The sequence below is a fragment of the Podarcis raffonei genome, chromosome Z (assembly GCF_027172205.1).
Source record: "Podarcis raffonei isolate rPodRaf1 chromosome Z, rPodRaf1.pri, whole genome shotgun sequence".
Lineage (NCBI taxonomy): Eukaryota > Metazoa > Chordata > Lepidosauria > Squamata > Lacertidae > Podarcis > Podarcis raffonei.
In genome coordinates, this window is record NC_070621.1 from 2,119,822 (window position 1) to 2,140,815 (window position 20,994).

Sequence of the window (20,994 nt, forward strand, 5' to 3'; positions counted from 1 at the left end):
TGAGTCCAGAAATCTAAGAGAGTTGGTGATTCGACAAGGACAACAGCATGCCCTAAAACAGGAATCACCAATATTTGAAATCTCACACACCTCTCTCTTGCTCTCCATCCCACACCTGAAATAAGGCTGGGGGGGGATCAGTGCTTATAGTTTCTTTCAAGCATATTGAGGGTGGTGGGTATTCTTAATGGAAAACAGCAGCTAGGGAGGCAAGAATTAATCTCCAGGACACACACACACACATACCACAACAATTAGGCTTGAAAAGGCTTTTTAGAGTCTGATTGTGGCAGGGTATGGAAGGATGATAGGAAATAAGTGTTCCAACCAATATTGGAGAACCAACAGTAGAGTGTAGAGGAATGAAAACATAAGGAACTGGAAGACCGAGAATGGGGTGAGAAGATCTAAGATTTAGCTGAGGTGATAATTGAAGACTGGGGTTTTTTAAAAAACAAAAAACCTAAGATGTACTAGAATGTAGCTTCCTATCAACAATACGCACAGCACTCTCTTTTAAAAGAGGCACCAAAATTTTAAAAAGGCGTTTTTTTTTACTCAGCCACCAGTCTGTTTGACACATGTAGAGCTGCTATGGCAAGAACGGACAGCAGGTGGCCTCACAGCTCTATGACTCCAAAAGCAGTGCACATCAGAAGGAAAAAAGGGTGGTCACTAGATAAAGCATGCTAAGGAGATACAGGTTTTCAGTTTTCTGGGCTTGGCAATGGTTGCTCAAATGCAACAAAGTCAAGAGACCAGTATCTCCAGCATGTATCCAATGGGAAAAAAACCTTACGCGCACACACAAAAACCGCTTTGAGGGAAGGCGGCTGGACAAGATGGGCCACTGGCCCGATACAACAAGGCTCTTCTGCTTTTTTTTTTAAAAAAAGTTATTACATTTTCAATTTTTGTAATCACAATATCCATACATACATCAATAAACTCAAACCTCGCTCTTACCAGAGCATCGACCTCCTCCCGCCCCTCTTCCTGACTTCCATATATATTTACTTTAATCTTAGCATTTCTATAAGCACTTTTTCACCTTCTGTCTTATTTTTATATTTCCCCTTCCAACAAGGCTCTTCTTATGGTCTCAAGGGAGACCTGGATGGGCACAGTTCCCCGCTGTGGTCTTAGGAGGCCCTCCTCTTTGGGCAGTAAGGTATATTCCTTCACTTTAAAAATATGGTTGGCCAGCCCTGGTGCCTTTGTGGGGCCTTCCTGCTCCTTCTGCTGGGAGGGGCCCTGAACTTCTGCCCCAGAGTGTTGCCCTGTCAGGGCCAGGATCCAGCCCCCCTGATCCAGCTGCACGGTGGCTCTTTCCTTCTTAACAAAAAGGGCCACTGCTGAACAAAGTCCAAGCCAGAAGAAAACAGCATATAAAATTCCCATACCTGATTTTGGACAAGGTGCTTCACATTTACTCCATTTTTATTGGGTGGTAGCCAACGGAGTCCATATTTATTTCAATGGGTCTACTCTGGGAATGACTTAGTCAGCTATCACCCATTTTAGCTTCCCATTTACTGACCCCTCATTAACCACACCCCCTGCATCATTCATAAAAAATAAAATACACCATTTTTAAAAGGTTAACACAATAAAATCAGACTCTATCCACATAAAGACCGTTTCAAGCAACATAAAACAATTCTTTAAAAAGCATTTTAAAACCCAGCTAAAAATAACTTGGACCATATTTCATGTTAAAAAGGGTTCTGGAGAGGAAGTGGGGAAAGCACACCTGAAATATCCTTTCCCATCATCTTCTTTTATTTCCAGAGAAACGGAGAAAGTAAATATGTCACTGTCTGGCGTCTGCGGAGCAGAGGGAGCAGCAAGCGGGGTTTGTTTGGCAGAGCGGCGGAAGGCGGTGGCAAAACTGTACAGGATCCGACTCACCTGTGGACACGAAGAGCCAGAGAGAAAGAAAGTCAGCAACTGGGATTCCTAGTGGGGAGCAGAGTTAGGGAAACGGCTCTTTTGTTATTTCTGAGGGGGGGGGGAGTTCGTGACTGGCTTAGCAGCTATCCAGTGAGCTTTTGAAGTTAATGAGGGTTTCAACACAGGGCTGGTGAGACACTCTAATGTAGTTTTCCCCAACCTGGTGCCTTCCAGAGGCTTTGGACTACAACTCCACCAGCTCCACCTAGCAGAGGTTAATGGCCAGGCATGGCAGAAATTGTAGTCCAGAACCTCTGGAGCACACCAGGTTGAAGGCGGCTCTTATAACTGCTACATTACACCCACTCTGTTTGTTTTGATAGGATATGCTTTTCCGCTTTCATTAGGATTCTCCAAACTCCCTTCAGTTGCTCAGACTCACTCTTTGAATTTGGTGCCTGAATGGAACACCTCTGCTATGGCTTCCTTTAACAGTGCAATTCAGTGCAATTACTTTCAGAAGTAAGTCCTACTGTGTTAAGTGTACACAAGGCTGCAGCCCAAGTCTGTGACTATGAGCCAAATCAGAAATTTGTGCCAAAATCTAACAAATTATTCCATCTTGCAAGTGCATATCTTGAAATCCTTCTCAGCAACACTGCTCGTTATCAACGCAGAGAAGAAAGACCTGATCACAGTCAAGAGTTTAATGAGCCCAGCCCAGAATAACTGAAGCATAAAAGGTAAAGGTACCCCTGCCCGTATGGGCCAGTCTTGACAGACTCTAGGGTTGTGTGCTCATCTCACTCTAGAGGCCGGGAGCCAGCGCCGTCCGCAGACACTTCCGGGTCACGTGGCCAGCGTGATGAAGCTGCATCTGGCGAGCCAGCGCAGCACACGGAAACGCCGTTTACCTTCCCGCTGGTAAGCGGTCCCCATTTATCTACTTGCACCCGGGGGTGCTTTCGAACTGCTAGGTTGGCAGGCGCTGGGACCGAACGACGGGAGCGCACCCCACCGCGGGGATTCGAACCGCCGACCATGCGATCGGCAAGTCCTAGGCGCTGAGGTTTTACCCACTATGAAGCATAGTATGATGCTAAACTGTCAGTACAAATAAATGGCTGGAAGCAGAAGATCTGTATCATCAGGGTTACCAAGTATCACTAAGAAGGTACTGACATTATACGAAGGAGATTCCTTCTTTGGCAGGAAGAGGAGGACATAAATTTAATTAATAAATGAAATACACCTAGCTGCCTTAATACTGAGTCAGACCACTGATCCTTCCAGCTCAGTATTGTCCACACTGATTGGCAGCAACTCTCCAGGGTTTCTATACAGGATCTCTCTGGAGATGCCAGGGACAAAACCTGGGATCTTCCACATGCAAGGCAGGAGCATCAACAAAGGCAAAGCAGATGCTGAACTTACAGCTTCTTGGATTTCACACCGGAAGACATGAATTCTGAAGAGCTCCGAGTTGTAATGGCTTTCAGTGAAAGCGAAGCAGTCGCTTTCTGGAGTCCCGTCGTGTCCCCGCACACAGAACAGGATCTTGTAAATGGGATAGTTGGCTATTTCGGTGTTCGTTGGGGGTTCTAGCAGCCTGCAGAGCAAAAGGGGGAAATGAAGGTGTGAGCTGCAAATGCTTCACCTTGAAGACAGACAAGCTGCAAGTAGTTTAATGCTGGATCCAATCTTTAACTAATTAACTGGTCAATTTAAGTGAGCAAAATCTTTTCTAGTAGGCTAAAAAAGGATCTAAATTGAGCAACTTAGCTCATATTCAGAAGTGCACCTTCTGTGTTTCTGCTTTCTTTCTTACTGAATGCTTTTACAGCTCTCCTTAAAGGAAGCAAAGGTGGTTTTCAAAGAAACATGTTTCCCTGATGGAGGACTGTTCATACTTGATGCCCATCATGATCTACGGGATGGCTTTGAAAATATGAATTTATTCCCGACTCGCTTGAATCACTCTGTACCATCCCAAGAGTATTATATTTGTAAATGCCAGGTTCACTGATTGGAGGGCAGAGAGGACATCATTAGGCCCTCACTCCCACTAGCAAAGACTTCCACTAAGGCAACATGACTTTCCCTATCTCTCCTCCCACCCCCAGTTGGCTTCGGGGGAGGAGAACCCTCAGAACAGCATGGGGTAAGCTGAATTGCTTGCTCTGTTGGAATAACTGCCATAGTGCTACACTGAATTCCTTCCGCTGGACATTACAGATAATTTTAAAAAGAGTTTTGTTCTTTTGCTGATATTAAAATCTTCCGTCCACATAAATCAGAAGTTGCAGGAGCAGACTAGACAATAATTATGCCTCCATTCTCCCTTTTATAGATTTCTTGTTTGAGTTTAACGCCTGTTATCTGAAAAATAATAAAATCAGTGCTAGCACAGAAAAGCCAGCACTAGCCACCAGAACACCTGGGAGGCTGGGGGAGCGAACTTCCCTCCACTGACTTCCCCACCACCCACCTGCCTTTCTGCTGCTGGCAAATGCCTTTGGACAAGAGACCAGAGAGTTGGCGGTGAACCATCTAGCCTGGTGAGAAGATCCCTAGCCCAACTGAACTGCATCTAAGTCAGGCTGCTGCAGTCACCGTGGAGTGAAGCAAGACCACACACTTACTTACAGTACGGGTTAGCTTTATTTATTTATTTTGCCCATTAACTTAAGATTTTGCACTGTACTTGTATCTAGATTCATTTCTTTGCAATACAGTAAGCCCACAACGTTTGCACATTTAACTTGAGAGCCAGTATGGTGTAGTGGTTTAGAGCGGTAGTCTAGTAATCTGGGGAACCGGGTTCGTGTCTCCGCTCCTCCACATGCAGCTGCTGGGTGACCTTGGGCCAGTCACACTTCTCTCAGCCCCACTCACCCCACAGAGTGTTTGTTGTGGGGGAGGAAGGGAAAGGAGAATGTTAGCCGCTTTGAGACTCCTTAAAGGGAGTGAAAGGCGGGATATCAAATCCAAACTCTTCTTCTTCTTCTTGTGTACATTCAGCTTTACAAGCGTCAGAAAATAATTTATAAAAATTAAAAAGAGGCTGGGTACTGGGGGAAAAGATGTTTGCAATCCCACCCACCATTTCACCTTGAAGTGTTTTGACTATACGTGATTTTGGCTTTAGGCACAAGCTCAAGAATGTAACCCCTGCGTAAGTTGTGGGCTTGCTGTACTGGCATTTATCCTATGCTTCCTGAAATGTTTTTTGTCTTATTTGAATGCCCTGACATGTTCCATAGCAAGTTGTGTGTCCCCCCCACCCCAACGTTTTGTACTTTGATAAACTGCTTTAGCACTGTGGACAAACAGCATAGAAATAAATGAAACTTTAAAAAAAGAAAATAAACAGCCACAATTTACAACCAGTTTATCAAAGAAGACACTTTTCAGAAGATTGTCTTGGTGTTGCCCCATAGTAACCATGAGGCAACTTAGAATCTATTGCCACAGTATACAAAGCAGGTCCTAAAAAACATCACTGCCAATGACAGGTGGACCTACAGAGCCTTCCACAATGCCACACCACAGGTGGGAAAGTACCTCACAGTTCCCTCCGACACATTAGGAACCGAAAGAGTCACGTCCACGGAAATCTCACACTGGCTTCGCAAGATGGACATCATCCTCAGGGCCTCCACCTCGCTCCTGGGAGCATTGACTGAGGCACAGCCCAAGTAAGTGAGCTTGCTGAAGACAACACTGTCCTCATCAGCAACTGGAGTAAAAGGACTCGACTCCTCGGAATCTACAAAACAGCAGAAAAGCGGAGTCCGTTAATCTGTGTATCGAATTGCTAAATTGGATCAGTATCCTCTACCACTCACATTAACTTAAAATGAGTCTCTCCTGTGTAACCAATCTGACTCTCAGATATGACTATTTGACCCTATCTGATTTGCAGAGTTTGGATCTGCACCATTAAGCAGGGGTGCCAATGGGAAGCTTTAGTGATATCAATGATTGAAATTGGCCCCTTCCCCCTTAAAAAGCATCCCACCCTTTAGGGAATGGTTGTGAAAGACCAGCCATGATTGGAAAAACCAGTTCTGAAGAGAACAGCTAGGAAGGACAATGAAGCCCCCTGGCCAGTCTCTGCTCAGGACACACAAAGGCTGTGCGTACTCTGCTCCTCTCCAAGAAAGCACCATAGAAGTGCAAAAGGCTGTATCTGGCAGGGTTCAACCTCAACAAGATAGTCAAGTTCCTAGGCATTACTGTTGTGCAGGTTAAGACTTAATAACACATTTATATTCTGCACTTTCCATCCTTTAAGCCTACCCCCTAGGGCAGCTCCCAACCAAAATATCTAACCAAAATATCAGAACCAAGTAACGAATAACACCCGGGAGAACCAGGAAGAGTCACCGGTCCCAGTTTCATAAAAGACAGGCTTGAACAAGGCCATTTTGACCTGCCTTGTAAAACACTCCATATGAAGTGGTCACGTCTCTTACAGAGCAGGGAATTCTATATTGTGGATACCACTGAAAAGTCCCCTGTGTCCCCTGCCTTCACCATCTGAACCTCAGAGGGTAGATACAAAAGAGGCCTTTGCATTAAGTTAGTTGACCAGCTGCTGTCCCTTGCCATTTGTCAGCTGCCTTGAGTGTTTCTGCTGGCTTTCTCCATTATTGCCCAAGCTAATTGTTCATTAGCTGCCTTGAGTGTCATTTTGACAGGAAGGCACAATATGAGTGTTTTAAGAAATGACTTTCAGAAGCTCACCCCAGATTTGCTCTGCATCTGTGCTTCCTTCTCTTTCTTTCAGAGGCTTCTCATGACCCGGTTGCGCCCTCTCATCCCCCACCCACCTGCCCCAAATTTATCTCACCTCCCTGCGCTGGCTTCACTGGCAAGCTCATATCAGGTTTCTGGGGTCCTGCCACAGACACAGGGTTAATTGTGGAGGATGCAGAAGCCTCGAGGAGGACTGGCTCATCTCCCTCTCCTCCATCATGATGGCTGTCCTCCTCCTCGTGTTCTCGGTCATTTGATGGGTCTTCCATGGGGGGATCCATTAGGACGTCTTCAAGCTCTTTCTGCAGTTGCTGCTCACTCCCATTCCCTATAATCTGTGAAAGCAAGTGGCAAAGGGTCAGCCAAAAGAGGAGAGATGGGGGCTTGACTGAGACCAGACACACATTCACTACAGGAGGCTAAAGAGAGGTTAAAAGCAGTTCAAATAACATTGCATTTTCTCAACTCTCTCAAGAGACACTGATATCACTAGAAGGTTTCATTGGGTATCTGCAACGTTCATGAAAACAATACATAAGCATATTAAGATCTCGGCCTTCTGGAGATGCAACAAGTTTGGCCAAGAAAATGCTGCACTGCTCTCTCCAGCACAAAAGCAGCCTTACAGACTTCTGAATGTGTAAACTGCATAGTAGAGACACAGAACCAAGAGCAACAACAGTAGTGGAATTCCGATGGGCATTAATGACAGCAAGGAGCTGGGAACAGCGTGGCTGAGCATTCCACAGTGGTTAAAGCAGACTGGGAAGAGGCTGCAGCATCTTCACAACTCATAGATGAAGGCAACTTCTCGCAGGCACCCAAGCTGCCAGGGCTGCCCTTGTGGTCAGCACCATACCTATTTCTACCATGGCTTTCTATTCCCCACCTAATCCTTCCACATTTACCAATTTAACTAAAATGCCTGCCTCCTGACAAGTCCCAGCCTGTGAAGTTACACCTAGATCAAGTAACATCTGACCATCCCAAACGCATTTGTGTCAAAACAATGGAATAATATAGTATTTACTAAGGAGAAAGAATGCAAAGAGACGCCCACTCAGAAGTCTTCCCACAGCCTGCTGCATAAGGCAGCACTGCTAGTGTTTAGCCTTTCAGACCTAGAGGCAGGGCCCAAGCCTCTGGTCAAACGTGCTGGGTGACCTTCAGCTAGTCAATGCCTCTCAAGTCTGACTTGCTTCACAGGGTAGTTGTGAGGGCAAAAAGAGGCACCATGCCACTGATTCCATTGGAGGAAGACTGGGATAAAAATGTTGATTACTATTAAGCACTAAAGCCAAAGCCGTATGGTATGCGGCTCCTTGCTCCTGCTTCCCCCTCACAGACAGGGACCATGTAGCTCCCTTGGCACTCCTGACTGCACTTATAACCCCAGCATTTTCTCCATGGAGCTCCAGATGGCTCACATGGTTCTCCCTCTCCTCATTTATTGCTCACAGTGAAATATCTTAGGCTGAGAAGCACTGACAGGCCCAAGGTCACCCAGTGAGCTTCATGACTGACTTGGGATTCAAATCTGGTCTCCAAGGTTCTAGTCCAACACCCTAGCCACTACACTACCCTGCCAACACCAGCCTGCCTCTGAGCCCCCACTTCTCCCTCCCATCCTGTGCCATGGTTCTCCACCACTGCCTGGCCACAAACACCCCTCTCCCCCTGCGTATCTTGGCCACCTTCCAGAGCCACAGAGCTGACACTTGGCCAGAGGTAGTTTGTGGCCAGACACATCTTATGGCTGCTTCCTCCAAGATGTTCAAATGAGAAGTTGAAGGAATGATTCAGAATGCAAGCACTCCCATCCTCCCCAGGAGAAATAACTGGGTACAGCCACCTTTTAAAAACATCCCCCTCCATCTACTCTCCACCTCACTTACCTGATGGCTGCTTCCTTCCAGCAAAGAACACCAGTCACTTAAGCCTCCAGTGAAGTGGAAGTGCAAACAGTACACAAAACAGGAGTTTTCCTGCCCTGTCAACGTGGGAGTAAACTACTGAAATGGTAGGTGTGGAGATGCCACCTAGTCACATTCACTTCCATCTCTAGGACAGAAGGCAACCTCCACAGCCACAAAGTTGGCCAATCCTGGCTCACAGATTCAATGCGACCGAGACCATAGCCACATGGAACATTACTGTCTCCACTTGGAAGGAAGTCTTTCATGTATCGGTACAAGGACAGACCAAGATGGCCTGAAATCTGGTTAAGCCTGTTGAGCTAAATTAGACAGCAGGTAGCTTTGCCCTGTAATTTGCATCAGAAGAGAACGAGCCTTTGGAGAAAAGCTGTAGGCTCAGAGGCAGAGCAGTCACCCTGTGTACCAAAGAGGGTCTCATTGTGAGTCCCTGGCATCACCAGTTAAAATAATCAGAAAGCAGGTGGAGAGGACAGACCTTTGCCCAAGATCCTGGAAACTGTGGACAGGGGAGATGAGGGGTACAGAATCTTTTTTAACCCAAGGGCTGCACTTCATTTATAGGGAACCTTCTGGGAGCCAGAATCAAACGTAGGCAGAGCAATGCATGTGACTCTTGCCTTTGAAATGTAGGCTACATTCCAACCATGCAGCAGCAGCTAGAGATTTGCACACACCTCTCCACCCAGGCAAGCTAGAGGCTTCATCACAGTTCAAAGGCCAATTCCAGCCAGGCAAAAGAGCCCAAGGAGGATACAGAGCAGGGCTAGTAAGGGGCATGGTCTGTGGAAACTCTGGCAGCCGGAAACACAGGACTGGATTCTGCCCTGGGCCTAAGGTTCCCCACCCCTTGAGTAGACAATGCTGACCAACGCCCATGGTCTGACTCAGTTTGAAGCAATTTGACATTTCTTTTAAGTGTAGTAGAAGGCTATTGCCTAGGTTTCTGTGCACAGAGAAGACTCCAGCAGACAGAATGAAGAGGCATTCACAAATAATCTGCCCTTTAAAAGTCTAAATCCAAAAGGAGGGAGAGGAGATCTTTGAGGATATTTAACTACATAAAAGACCAAATGCAAAGGGGGCATTCAGCTGGAGAGACTTGCTGGTTTCCAGAACAAGAGAAACAAATATAGTAGGACTTAATTGATATGTTATAATGCAGGCGTAAGAAACCTGGGGCTGCCCAGATATTATTGGGCCTTCAACCCCAGCCAGCATGGCCAATAGTCAAGGAGGTTGGGAGTTCTGTCCAGCAACAGCTGGAAGGCTGGAGGTTCCCCATCCCAGCATAATATATGAAGGGATACAAGTAGACATTGGGCAGCAAGGAGTGTGTCAGCATGCCAGCCAGCGGGTTCATCATCACCCATTAACATTACAGGAACCAGGTTGTTAGTCATTGCTATGTACACTGTAGGTGACTGCAGCCCCGTTCTCGGGTCTTTGGCTGCCAATGATGAAGCGGAATTTGGCCCACCATAGGTAACAAACTTGCTTCCCTCTAACTCAGGACCTTTTGGGTGGCCCTAAGCAACATGTGACCCTCACATCCAAGCAAGTCACTGGGCTTTGAGAAGGTGTGAGGTGTGAGAGAAGACCTCTGGCAGGGTCTTAAAGTCCTCTCGTCTTATTTCCAAAGCAAAGTTAGTGCTTTCCCAGCTTTGGGAAGAAGATGGGAGAGCTCTAGGACCCTGCCAGAGCCTAATACATCTTTCCCAAAGCCCAGAGCCTTGCTTATCCAGCTTTAGGAAGGCAGCACAAGGGTTGGTGGGGTGGCTTCGCTTCCTCTGCCCCAGCCCCACATGCAACAAGGCAATATGCAGCCAGAGTTAGAAACTCAGATATATAAGCTAATTGCCAAATGGCACCTTGAACCTTAGTTACGGTCACCACAGCAGAATGTCTAGGTACCTTTTTTAAACTGTGAAGTTTATTGTTATTGTTATTATTATTATTCATTTCATTTATATACCACTTTATATTTTAAAGAAATAATCTCAAAGTGGTTTACAACATATTAAAACATCAAATAAAACAATCCAGTATAAAACAAATTCAAGCTTCAAGGAAAATATATTGGATCCTTCCAGGGTGGATTAGATTTAAATTAAATTTATTTAAATCATGATTTAAATCACTAGTCAGTAAGACTTGTTTTAAATCATTTTTTTACAGAAAGACTCATTCTTGCTAGTATAATCTTAATATTTACAACCATATGACAGTTTCATTTTTGGAATAAAAAATGTTCAGAGTAGTTTTTACAGTTATATCAAAAATTACTGATTTGGTTATACTATTAGAAACACATAGACAGATAATTATGAAATTATAGTGAGGTTTAATAAGTTAACTGTTTACATTTGGACATCCTTTCCGCTGTACTTTATTGGAATGAGAAAAATAATCACTTCCTTAATAACAATTTAAACCATTTATTTAACTAAGGCAATACTGTAACATTAAAGCATACATATCCATCTTTGTTAACTGATGTGGTTAAACAATTTTTTTTAATTAAAAAAACTTAGTTTCAGTACACATGAGAAACTTAAATAAATCCTTATTTCTTGATGAATAGCCTTTGGACTGTAATGTAACTTAAACAGAAAACTATCTTTAAAAATATTTTTCCTCCAAAAGCATTTTATTTTAAAAAACTGATTTAAATAAAAAAATCTGATTTATTTTTCTTTAAAAAATCACTGGTTTTTATCCACCCTGGATCCTTTTCTAAGTGACATTTTGTTTTCTCTATAGTTATTTACCTACTTAATCTATATAGCTGCCCTTTAGTAGAAGTACTCTAGGAAGCCACCATGGTATAGTGGTTATCGAGTGTCGGACCAGGACCTGGGAGATCAAATCCCCACTCAAGTCATGATCCTGGGCTAGTCACAGCCTCTAAACCCACCTCACAGGGTTGTTGTACGAATTACCGTATTTTTCACTCTATAAGATGCACCAGACCACAAGACGCACCTAGTTTTTGGAGGAGGAAAACAAGAAAAAAAATATTCTGAAGCCCAGAAGCCAGAACAGCAAGAGGGATCACTGCGCAGTGAAAGCAGCAATCCCTCTTGCTGTTCTGGCTTCTGGGATAGCTGCGCAGCCTGCATTTGCTCCATAAGACACACACACATTTCCACTTACTTTTTAGGAGGGAAAAAGTGAGTCTTATAGAGCAAAAAATATGGTAACTGACAAGGGGGTGAACCATGTACTCCTTGCAGAATATGGTGGGATATAAATGCAATAAATAAGCCCTTCTGCTTACCTGCTTAAGAAAGCTGGAGAGGCTAGCCAGATGGAGATATCAGCTGCCAACCTGGCATCCAAAGATCTCCATGTGGTCGCTAATGGACCTGCTCCAGTTGCAAAACTCACATGATGCCTGGCTGTGTGCAGCCTGTGGGTTCAGGGTTGAACTACTCTTGAAACCCACTTTGGTATGAAAAGCTGGATTGCTGGTAACACAAGAGCATAAGAGGCCTGCTGGAAGAGGTCAATGGTCAATGGCCCCTTTAGTCCAGCATCCTGTTCTCACAGTAGCCAACCAGATGCTTGTGGGAAACCCACAACCAAGCACAAAAGCACTCTTCCCTCCTGTGGTTTCCAGCAATTGGTGCCAGGATCAAAGCATGTTGGCAAGAGGCCCTTATTTTGCCGGGTGCTGTCAAGTCTTTCAACTCACTTCAACCTCTGATTAGCACCCCCCCCTCCAAATGTGTAGGCAAACGAAGGGCAAAAGCAAGCACAGAAGTGACTCTCCCAGAACAACGCATGTTAAAAGATGTGTGCGCTCAATCAGACACCTCCCAGCCCGATCACTGCTCACATAATGTAGGAATATACAGAGACCAACTACTTGATCACCTAGGAAAGTATTGTGAGAGGCAGGGTCTCCTAACCCTTCTAACCAGAGATGCTGTCAGGGACTGGGCAATGGTCCCCCAGCCCCCAACATGTGCAAACACACACTCAAGTAAACTAAAGGAGGAGGCCGTGTGATTCTGAATACTGGCTGCCAGGAATCACAAGTGGGGAGAGCTGCTGTCAGTGTTAGAAACTCAGGTACATAAGATATTCACCAGATGGCTCCTGAATCCTAGGTTACAGAGGCCACAACATAATTCAGTCACCCTTTCCATTTATATTTTCGAAACACATGAACTAATACATAGTTCACATCAGTGACACATTGCTAATAACACATTTTTAATAGCAATTCTTAACTGGGCACCACAAACATAAATGGGGCTCAGCCCCTGCAATAGTGGTCAATAATTAATATTCACAGTTTTGACCACTGTTTACCACAGGTCTCATCCTTCCTCTGTGGTAGCCCATCACTTCTCCCGTTCCAGCAATGCAACTTCCCCATCCTCCCAGTGAGAAGCCACAAGCATGGAACCAGCGTAAGCTCATGCCATGGATGTGCCCTAGAATTTCTAGCTGTGCTTGAGCATTGCAAGCTCTTTCCAGGCTCTACAACTTTAAGAAGGTAAAAAAGAAAAAACAATCTCACCCTGTAATAATTACTCCCTTGGAAGAGGGATGGCAACAGGAAGTGAGTGTCAAGAGCGGCATTCAAGGCAGTGCTAGCATTTATGATCAGAGCTCAAGCCTTGTTCAACAGCATTCCCAATGGTGATACGACAGTAAATGTGTTTACACATACACCAAAAAGGCACTGGTAAATTTTATATTTCATATGTTCATTGAGAAGAATGAATGGATGCCAACTGAAAACCCAATACAGTGGTACCTCAGGTTACATACACTTCAGGTTACATATGCTTCAGGTTACAGACTCCACTAACCCAGAAATAGTGCTTCAGGTTAAGAACTTTGCTTCAGGATGAGAACAGGAATCGTGCTCCGGCAGCGCGGCAGCAGCAGGAGGCCCCATTAGCTAAAGTGGTGCTTCAGGTTAAGAACAGTTTCAGGTTAAGTACGGACCTCTGGAACGAATTAAGTACTTAACTCGAGGTACCACTGTATTAGGCATGCTTAGAAGTTTCAAAGCATTTCAGGTCAAATATTTATGGTGTATTGGGACAAAAAATACCACAGGATACTCATTTGCTAAATACAAGTGAAATAAATATGTTAAACTACATCACTGTAGGGCATCAGAAAGACTTCCAAGGCAAGTTGACAATCTTCCAATGCAAATTAACCTAATTTGCACAGATTCCCCCTCCCCCTGCATACAATCCAACCCCCGCCCCAGAAAACCCGCATCACTATTTTTCAACACTCTGTATTCCAGGGCATGTTTTCTCTCTGCCCAGCATGGAGAGCCTTCTTTCCATGCACAGTTATGCACTTCTTCAGTGAAGTAAGAGAGGCCAAAACTATGAGAGGAAACCTAGCAGGCTCCACGTGGCTTGGCCTTCCCCCAGGACTCACTGAGGCTGCCCTGCTTCCCTTAAGCATCCAGACAGCAATCACTCAAACACAACAAACTCACTCAAATAGCACAGCCAAGACAAGAAGCAAGATAAGGTTCAAAGCCATCCAAGTCGTTAAGCACTGTATCTAACCTTGGCCGGTGATAAACACTCTAATGCAACACAGTGTGGAGTTCCAGATTAGATAATTCCGTTTGGTAATTACTGCGACCTCGAATTGTTTTTCAAAAGCCTGCACAAGAGCAGAGCTGGGCAAGGCCCCTACTTTTTAAACAGGGAACACAATACCTTTGGGAAGAAGCCTATTCTTTAGATTCTGGAGCAGATGTAAACTAATTGGAGAAACAGGAAGCATCCAGGCACTGGGCTGGAGGAAATCATTCAGTGTCTTGCACCAAGCTCAATGTTGCCAGGGTCAAACCACATCACATTGAAACAGTCTGCACTAAATCAGGTGGGCTGCAAGCTTGGCTTTATCAGCCACACCACGTAATCAACCAAACAAACATTTAATAATCACAGTTCAAATACTGGAACAACAACACAGAAGAATTCTGGACACTCATGATCTGTGGCACTGGGACAACACTCCCCTACCACTCAGCACCCCTTCCCTGGTATGGTTCAGTGCACAGTTAAAAAATATGGTCAGAAGCAGCAGCCAAGCCATGTAATTTAAACTGGGGAGAGGGCAGAAGCAGCGCTCTAGAGAGAGCCACTGCAGGTACCTATATCTAAAAGAGGAACTGATTCATGTGAGCAGGCCATACTTCATTCCCAGGCTGCCCAACTCTCACTGGCCTTCCTCAAATGCTTTCATCTGGCTGGAATGTGTGCTTCAACTGTGATAATCTCTCTTGCTTGCCTAGATGGAGTGATATGGTGTGAGAGGGTACGTGCGCACAAACAAACCTCTGGTTTCTGAATGGAAGGAATATAACATACTGACCTCTGGCAGTGTCTGGTTTTTGTTCTGCCCATCACCACCGTGCCCACAAGGGAATGCAGCACTTTGACTGAAAAGTTATCCGGCCTGGCAATAGATCTTAGTTACAAAGTACTTAGCACCCACCTAATGCCCAGGTTTGCTTTCCTCCTCCTCCTTCCCAAATGTTTTTCATTTTGTATCATGCCTTTTATACTGCAAGTCTGAAGGCAAAGACTTGTCTTATCACTGATCTTTGCAAGCCACCCTGGGAGCCCTTTTCAGTTGAAGAGCGGTGTAAAAATGCTTCTGATTAAAAAACAATTTAATTTGGGATTGCAGAAGCTAGTTCCAGCAAATAACTGCTGACAAATGGAACAGAGTGACCGTGCTGTGCAGATATACCTTCCCTTCTTCCCCCATTCCCCCAAGACTGAACTCCCATCTCTGTCTGATCAGACTTGAACTACAGGCTCTTACCTTCAGGCCTGTCTTTTCATCATCACTACCATTATTGGTGGATGGTGTTTCATCCCCTTGCCTGGAAATCAAGACAAAATCTTCGCTGTTAAGAGTGGATACCGAGTCTGAAGACACACTGATTTTTCCAACAGAGGCCTTGTCATCCATGACTTTAAAAAAAGGAAGCTTGACTCATGGATGGGCTTGTATTACAAGTACCTGAAAAACAAATAAAATAAGTTTGTTTATTACTAAGCTGCTCCTAGAAAGTCATGCCTTGAGATGTTCTTAAATTCTGCACAGCTGCACAGTGTTAAGAACCCGCACACCTCAAGATGCTGTTGAGCCAAGTTACCACTTATCGCTACAGTTTATTTATACACCACTTTTTCAGCCAAAAAGGCCTCCAAAGCAGCAAACAGCATGTTTTTATCCAAGTTATAATAATTACATTAAATACTATTTCCTTTTTATTGTTGGCGTATTTTTACTGTAAGCTGTTCAGATATTTTCTATTATTTTATGTGGTTTAAAAATACATCAAAATGCCACAAACCAGGGGTGGAAAACCGATGACCCTCCAGATGTTGTTGGCTTACCACTCCCACCATCCTTTCCCACTGGACCATGCTGAGTGGGGCTGGTGAACATCTGAAGGGCCCGCAACTTCCCCACTACTGCCCTAAACCTTAAGAAATGGCCACTGAAGCAGGAACTGGGGCAGAGGTTGGCACGCCTCATCATTTCATCACAAGGCATTGACACAGATCTTCCAAGGGAGCAGATAGGGGAGAGCAATGCAACCCACAAGGCCTTTCCTTATCTTCAGTTACAGTGCTGAAACCAAGACAGAGCTGATGTCACCCAATTCACTGTCCCAACCTCCACATGGGTTTTTAATAAAGCACATTCCCAAGTTGCCCCTGCCATTCTGGTTGCTAAAAGAGAAACGGCACCATTCATCCTCATGCTAGAGATGGAATGCAGCTCCCTGGAATAACGCACTCCATGCAAAAAGTCCCAGGTTAGATTACTGGCATCTTCATCTATATCAGAGGAACTTCAGACCAATAAGCCCCAAGTAGCCCTCGGGACTTGCTGCAGGCCACACCCCTCACTGGCCCACCTCCATGCCCTCCTCCCTTTCCTTGGCTAGAATGCAACCTCTTGCTTGCTGGGTGGTGGGTGAGAAGACGCGCTCAGGGCGTGTGCAGAAACTGCTGGCTTTTGTTTGATTGAAAACATAGCCGCAAGGCCAGGGGCTGGGTGGGCAAGCAACACAAGAATGGGCCTTTTCTGCAGTGGCCCCCCACTTATGGAATGCTCTCCCCAGGGAGGTTTGGCTGAAGGATTCATTACACACCTTTAGGCACCAGACAAAAACATTCGTCTTCAATAAGGCCTTTGGCTGATTGACATTCGATGCCCTTTTAAATGTGTTGTGGGAAGGAGGATTTTTGGTTTGTTTTTGTTCTTATTTTTATTTATTTATCCCTCACTGTGAGAGTTACAGGGAACCAGGCAGAGGGCCTTCTCGGCAGTGGACCCTCTCCCTGTGGAACACCCTCCCTTCAGATGTCAAACAGATAAACAACAAAACTTTTAGAAGACATTTGAAGGCAGCCTTGTATCAGGAAGTTTTTAATGTTTGATGTTTTATTATGTTTTTATACAGTGGTACCTTGGTTCCCAAACTTAATCCGTTCCAGAATTCTGTTTCAAAACCAAAGTGTTCCAAAACCAAGGCACGCTTTCCCATAAAAAGTAATGCAAAATGGATTAATCCATTCCAGACTTTTAAAAACAACCCCCAAAACAGCAATTTAACATGAATTTTACTATCTAACGAGACCATTGATCCATAAAATGAAAGCAATAAAGTACTGTACTATAAAATAAGCAAGACAGGGGCTTTTATCCATTTCTGCAGTCACACAATCAATCAATCAGTAGCTGAACTGGGTTCCGCACAGTCACAAAAACTTAGCCACAGTCACAGACAAGCCACAGTCACAAGTCAGTCCCATAAAATGAAGAACAAGTCACAGTCATAAAAATGAAAAAGCCACACAAACAAAAACGCAAAAAAATAGCAAAAACAAAGGCTCCGAATATCACCTCTGTGTTGCATGGGTGCTCAGGACTCAACAGCCAACAGACTCAACAAGAACCCTCTGGTTAGCAGCAGGAGACTCAATTTACAAATGGAACACACTCAACACGAAGCCGTACATGTTCAGCTTCCAAGGCAAAGTTCACAAACTGGAACATCTACTTCCAGGTTTGCAGTGTTCTACATCCAAGTTGTTCATAAACTAAGCTGTTCTAAAATCAAGGTACCGCTGTATTTTGCTTGAAGCCGCCCAGAATGGCTCGGAAAACCCAGCCAGATGGGCAGGGCATGATTATGATGAGGATGATTTCTGTCTTTTGTGTTTTTTATATTGTCATTTTATGTTCTGAACCACCCTGAGATCTATGGATATTGGGCAGTATACAAATTTTAATAATGATAATGATAATAATACAAGGTTAGGATTCGCATCTATTGATACACCAAATATTTGCCACTGGCCACCACTGGCGTGGCTTGTTCAGAAGTTTCTCCAATGAGGAAATAAGGTCCTCACACTGAAAAATGCTTCCCACCCCCAAGCTGAATGACCCAATAACATGGCACTGGAATGGCACTTCGCCCAAGGCCCTGGAAAGTAAACAACACTGAGCTAGATGGGCCATGTGACACAGGACCTGGTCCCCTGCCCCACCACTTCTCTAAGCTGGGCTATCACTAGGGCTGAGCGATGCCTGGTGGTCAACATTGTGATACATCACCAGCTAAGCATTGTGATATACCAATACAGCACGATGTCTGAAATAAGGATGGAACTAGGTAGAAGCGAACAGGGTAATGTCCTGGCAACTGCTACTACATAGGGGTGTAAAACCGATACATTTTTACTTACTTTTAACATGTTTTTACAACTGTTTTGTTATAGTACAGAGCAACGGGGGCGGCAGGAATAATGAGAGGAGTGATGACCAGCTTCACACTTTATCCCACATCACAATTTTTTACTTTTTTTTGCGATATATCTCCAAGTTGAATACAGTGGTACCTCTGGTTGCGAACAAGATCCGTTCCGGAGGCCTGTTCGCAACATGAGCAGAACGCAACCTGCACCTGCGTTTCTGGCGATTCGCTGCTTCTGCACATGCACGTGATATCAGTTTGAGCGTCTGCGCATGCGCAAGTGATAAAACCCAGAAGTAACCCTTTCCGGTACTTCCGGGTCATTGCGGGACGCAACCTTAAAACACTCAACCTGAAGCAAACGCAACACAAGGTATTATGAAACTGTTATCACAATGTGGACTTCAAACCAATTTTGGACAATGTATTGCTACATCGCCCAGCCCTAGTTATCATGTGTCTCCCTCCAGCTTTATCAAAGGCAGAAGGGTGCTCAGAAGGGCTGCTTGGGAGATGTGATCTACCTGATTAACTCTGGCTTTCACTGATCAGAATGAGCCAGAAGACAATGGCCTCCAGCTGCAGGGGAGCCTTTAAAGGCCGAGCTGCCATTGCATTTTGTTCCTAATCTCGCTGCTGGGAATCCAGTCCAGGTCTTCCATGCCAACAGGAAGCTTCACCATCCTCAGCTAAATGGACTAGCAATACCATGTTGCAGTAAATAGGCTACAGTTTATTGTGTATTATTCTGCTCGACCTGTTGCCTGCTTTTCCCTTATCTGTTATTTCTAATAAGAGATATTTCTAATAAATTTTCACAATTGGACAATTGCCACCCTCAGGGTTTGGGAATCCAAAACGCACCTAGACTGCATTGGGTTCCACACTATTGGAAGTCTAAGACTAGAGTGGAATTTACCCTATTGCCAGGGAGAAGCAGAGGGCTGGAGAGTGGGCCTTGTGCTCTGTGTAAATTGCACTGGTCCAGCATCCCAGGATTTAACAATTAATTGGCAGTTCCCAGTTTCCCTCCTTTGCTTTTGGGGTTGGTGGTGACAGCAACCACTGGGTCGGAAGGTCCAGCTGGCAGCACTGCAGGGCCATTCTGCAACAGCTAGGGAAGAAATGAGTTGTGAAAAGCTCTCCTGAGCATTCCACCTTCACCACAGGCCAAATGGCCTAACCACACACCCCAGCACCTCCAGGTAGGGTTTGGAATATCCACTGCTTGAAATTGCTGCTGCAGTTCAATGCAGACAATACACTGTGTATTGATGCCTCAATTGGCCGACACATTATAAGGCAGGCAAAGCTTCAAAAAACCAATACAAAATTGAGCTGGCACAACCGGCTCCTTCCTGCCTTTTTCAGACTTGGCCGTCTTCCATATTTAGGCAAAAATTCAAAAAAGGAGGGAAGGGAGTAATTACAGAAAATTGGGCAAACTAAGCTGGCATGTGGGGAGGGGGAAAGGCTTCCTCAGTTTGTGGGAGGGGGTCTCCATTGCTCCCTTCAAGTAGGAAGGCCCAGATCCAGGCCACTAGGCTCTCTCTTTTCAAATAAATTATTCCTGCCGTGGCCTCACCTGGGATTCATCCACTTCACAAACCTTTGGTTCCATTATCTAGGAACTGAGAAATGGGCAGGATTTTTCACTGCAGCTACTTCCACGGCTCAGCACACTTTGCATCCCATGCATATGTATTTAAAATCATCACAGTATTTCTGCAACACTTAAAAAGCTGAGGTCTGCTGCTCATGTAGTCCAAGGCACTCTGACTCCCAGAGGAATGTGAAAATGAGATTTTAAGCAAGACTACAAGAGTATACGCCAAATAATTAATATAACTTCAGACCTCCCAGAAAAGTGGAGTTTGGCACAATCACAGATGCAGTCCAAGACAAATTTAGTAAGAAAAAAAAACTTGCAAGAGACAATTGCCATGTCTCTTTCTAAGAAGATCTAAACAAGTTATGGTATTTCCAGATCACTCAGAGAGCTGAGGGTTGGGAGGGAGTCCAGTTTTCAGATGTTTCAACATTTAACTACATTTTCCTCCTAACTTCTTGGACAGAGAAAATCCGCTTGTCCTTTATTCACATACATGAATTAAATGGGGAAGGGGAGGGGGTGGGCTCCAGAAGTAGCCAGGGACGTGCCTCGTCACTGGCCGAATAAGAGCTTCATTTCCATGTGTTTGCATACATATATAAGGCACACATTCATATACAAACCTTGCCCCAAGAATAGTCCAATTCAGCAAGCTAAATGTATCCGCCTTTTCATTTTGCTCCTGCCTGTGACAGGGAGGGGCCAGGAGTACAGTGGTACCTCAGGTTACAGATGCTTCAGGTTGCAGGTTGTGAGAGCCAGTGTGGTGTAGTGGTTAAGAGCGGTGCACTCGTAATCTGGGGAACCGGGTTCGCTTCCCCGCTCCTCCACATGCAGCTGCTGGGTGACCTTGGGCCAGTCACACTTCTCTGAAGTCTCTCAGCCCCACTCACCTCACAGAGTGTTTGTTGGGGGGGAGGAAGGGAAAGGAGAATGTTAGCCGCTTTGAGACTCCTGAAGGGGAGTGAAAGGCGGGATATCAAATCCAAACTCTTCTTCTTCATCATCTTCAG

The 20,994-nt window shown here is 45.0% G+C and overlaps 1 protein-coding gene across 3 annotated transcripts in view; it reads right to left on the bottom strand.

The window, feature by feature from the left end:
• The window catches only part of RABGAP1 (RAB GTPase activating protein 1), a 94,205-nt gene that overhangs the window by 65,046 nt on the left and 8,165 nt on the right, over window positions 1-20,994 (bottom strand). For 2 of the 3 annotated variants that reach the window (XM_053373274.1, XM_053373273.1), the window contains exons 2-6: window positions 15,414-15,614; window positions 6,749-6,989; window positions 5,458-5,662; window positions 3,328-3,502; window positions 1,754-1,911 (exon numbers count right to left, since the gene is read on the bottom strand). In XM_053373274.1, the coding sequence (XP_053229249.1) occupies window positions 1,754-1,911; window positions 3,328-3,502; window positions 5,458-5,662; window positions 6,749-6,989; window positions 15,414-15,563 (929 nt within the window). In that variant the 5' untranslated portion in view covers window positions 15,564-15,614. The remainder of the gene's footprint in view (window positions 1-1,753; window positions 1,912-3,327; window positions 3,503-5,457; window positions 5,663-6,748; window positions 6,990-15,413; window positions 15,615-20,994) is intronic. The other variant, XM_053373275.1, reaches the window with a different exon arrangement.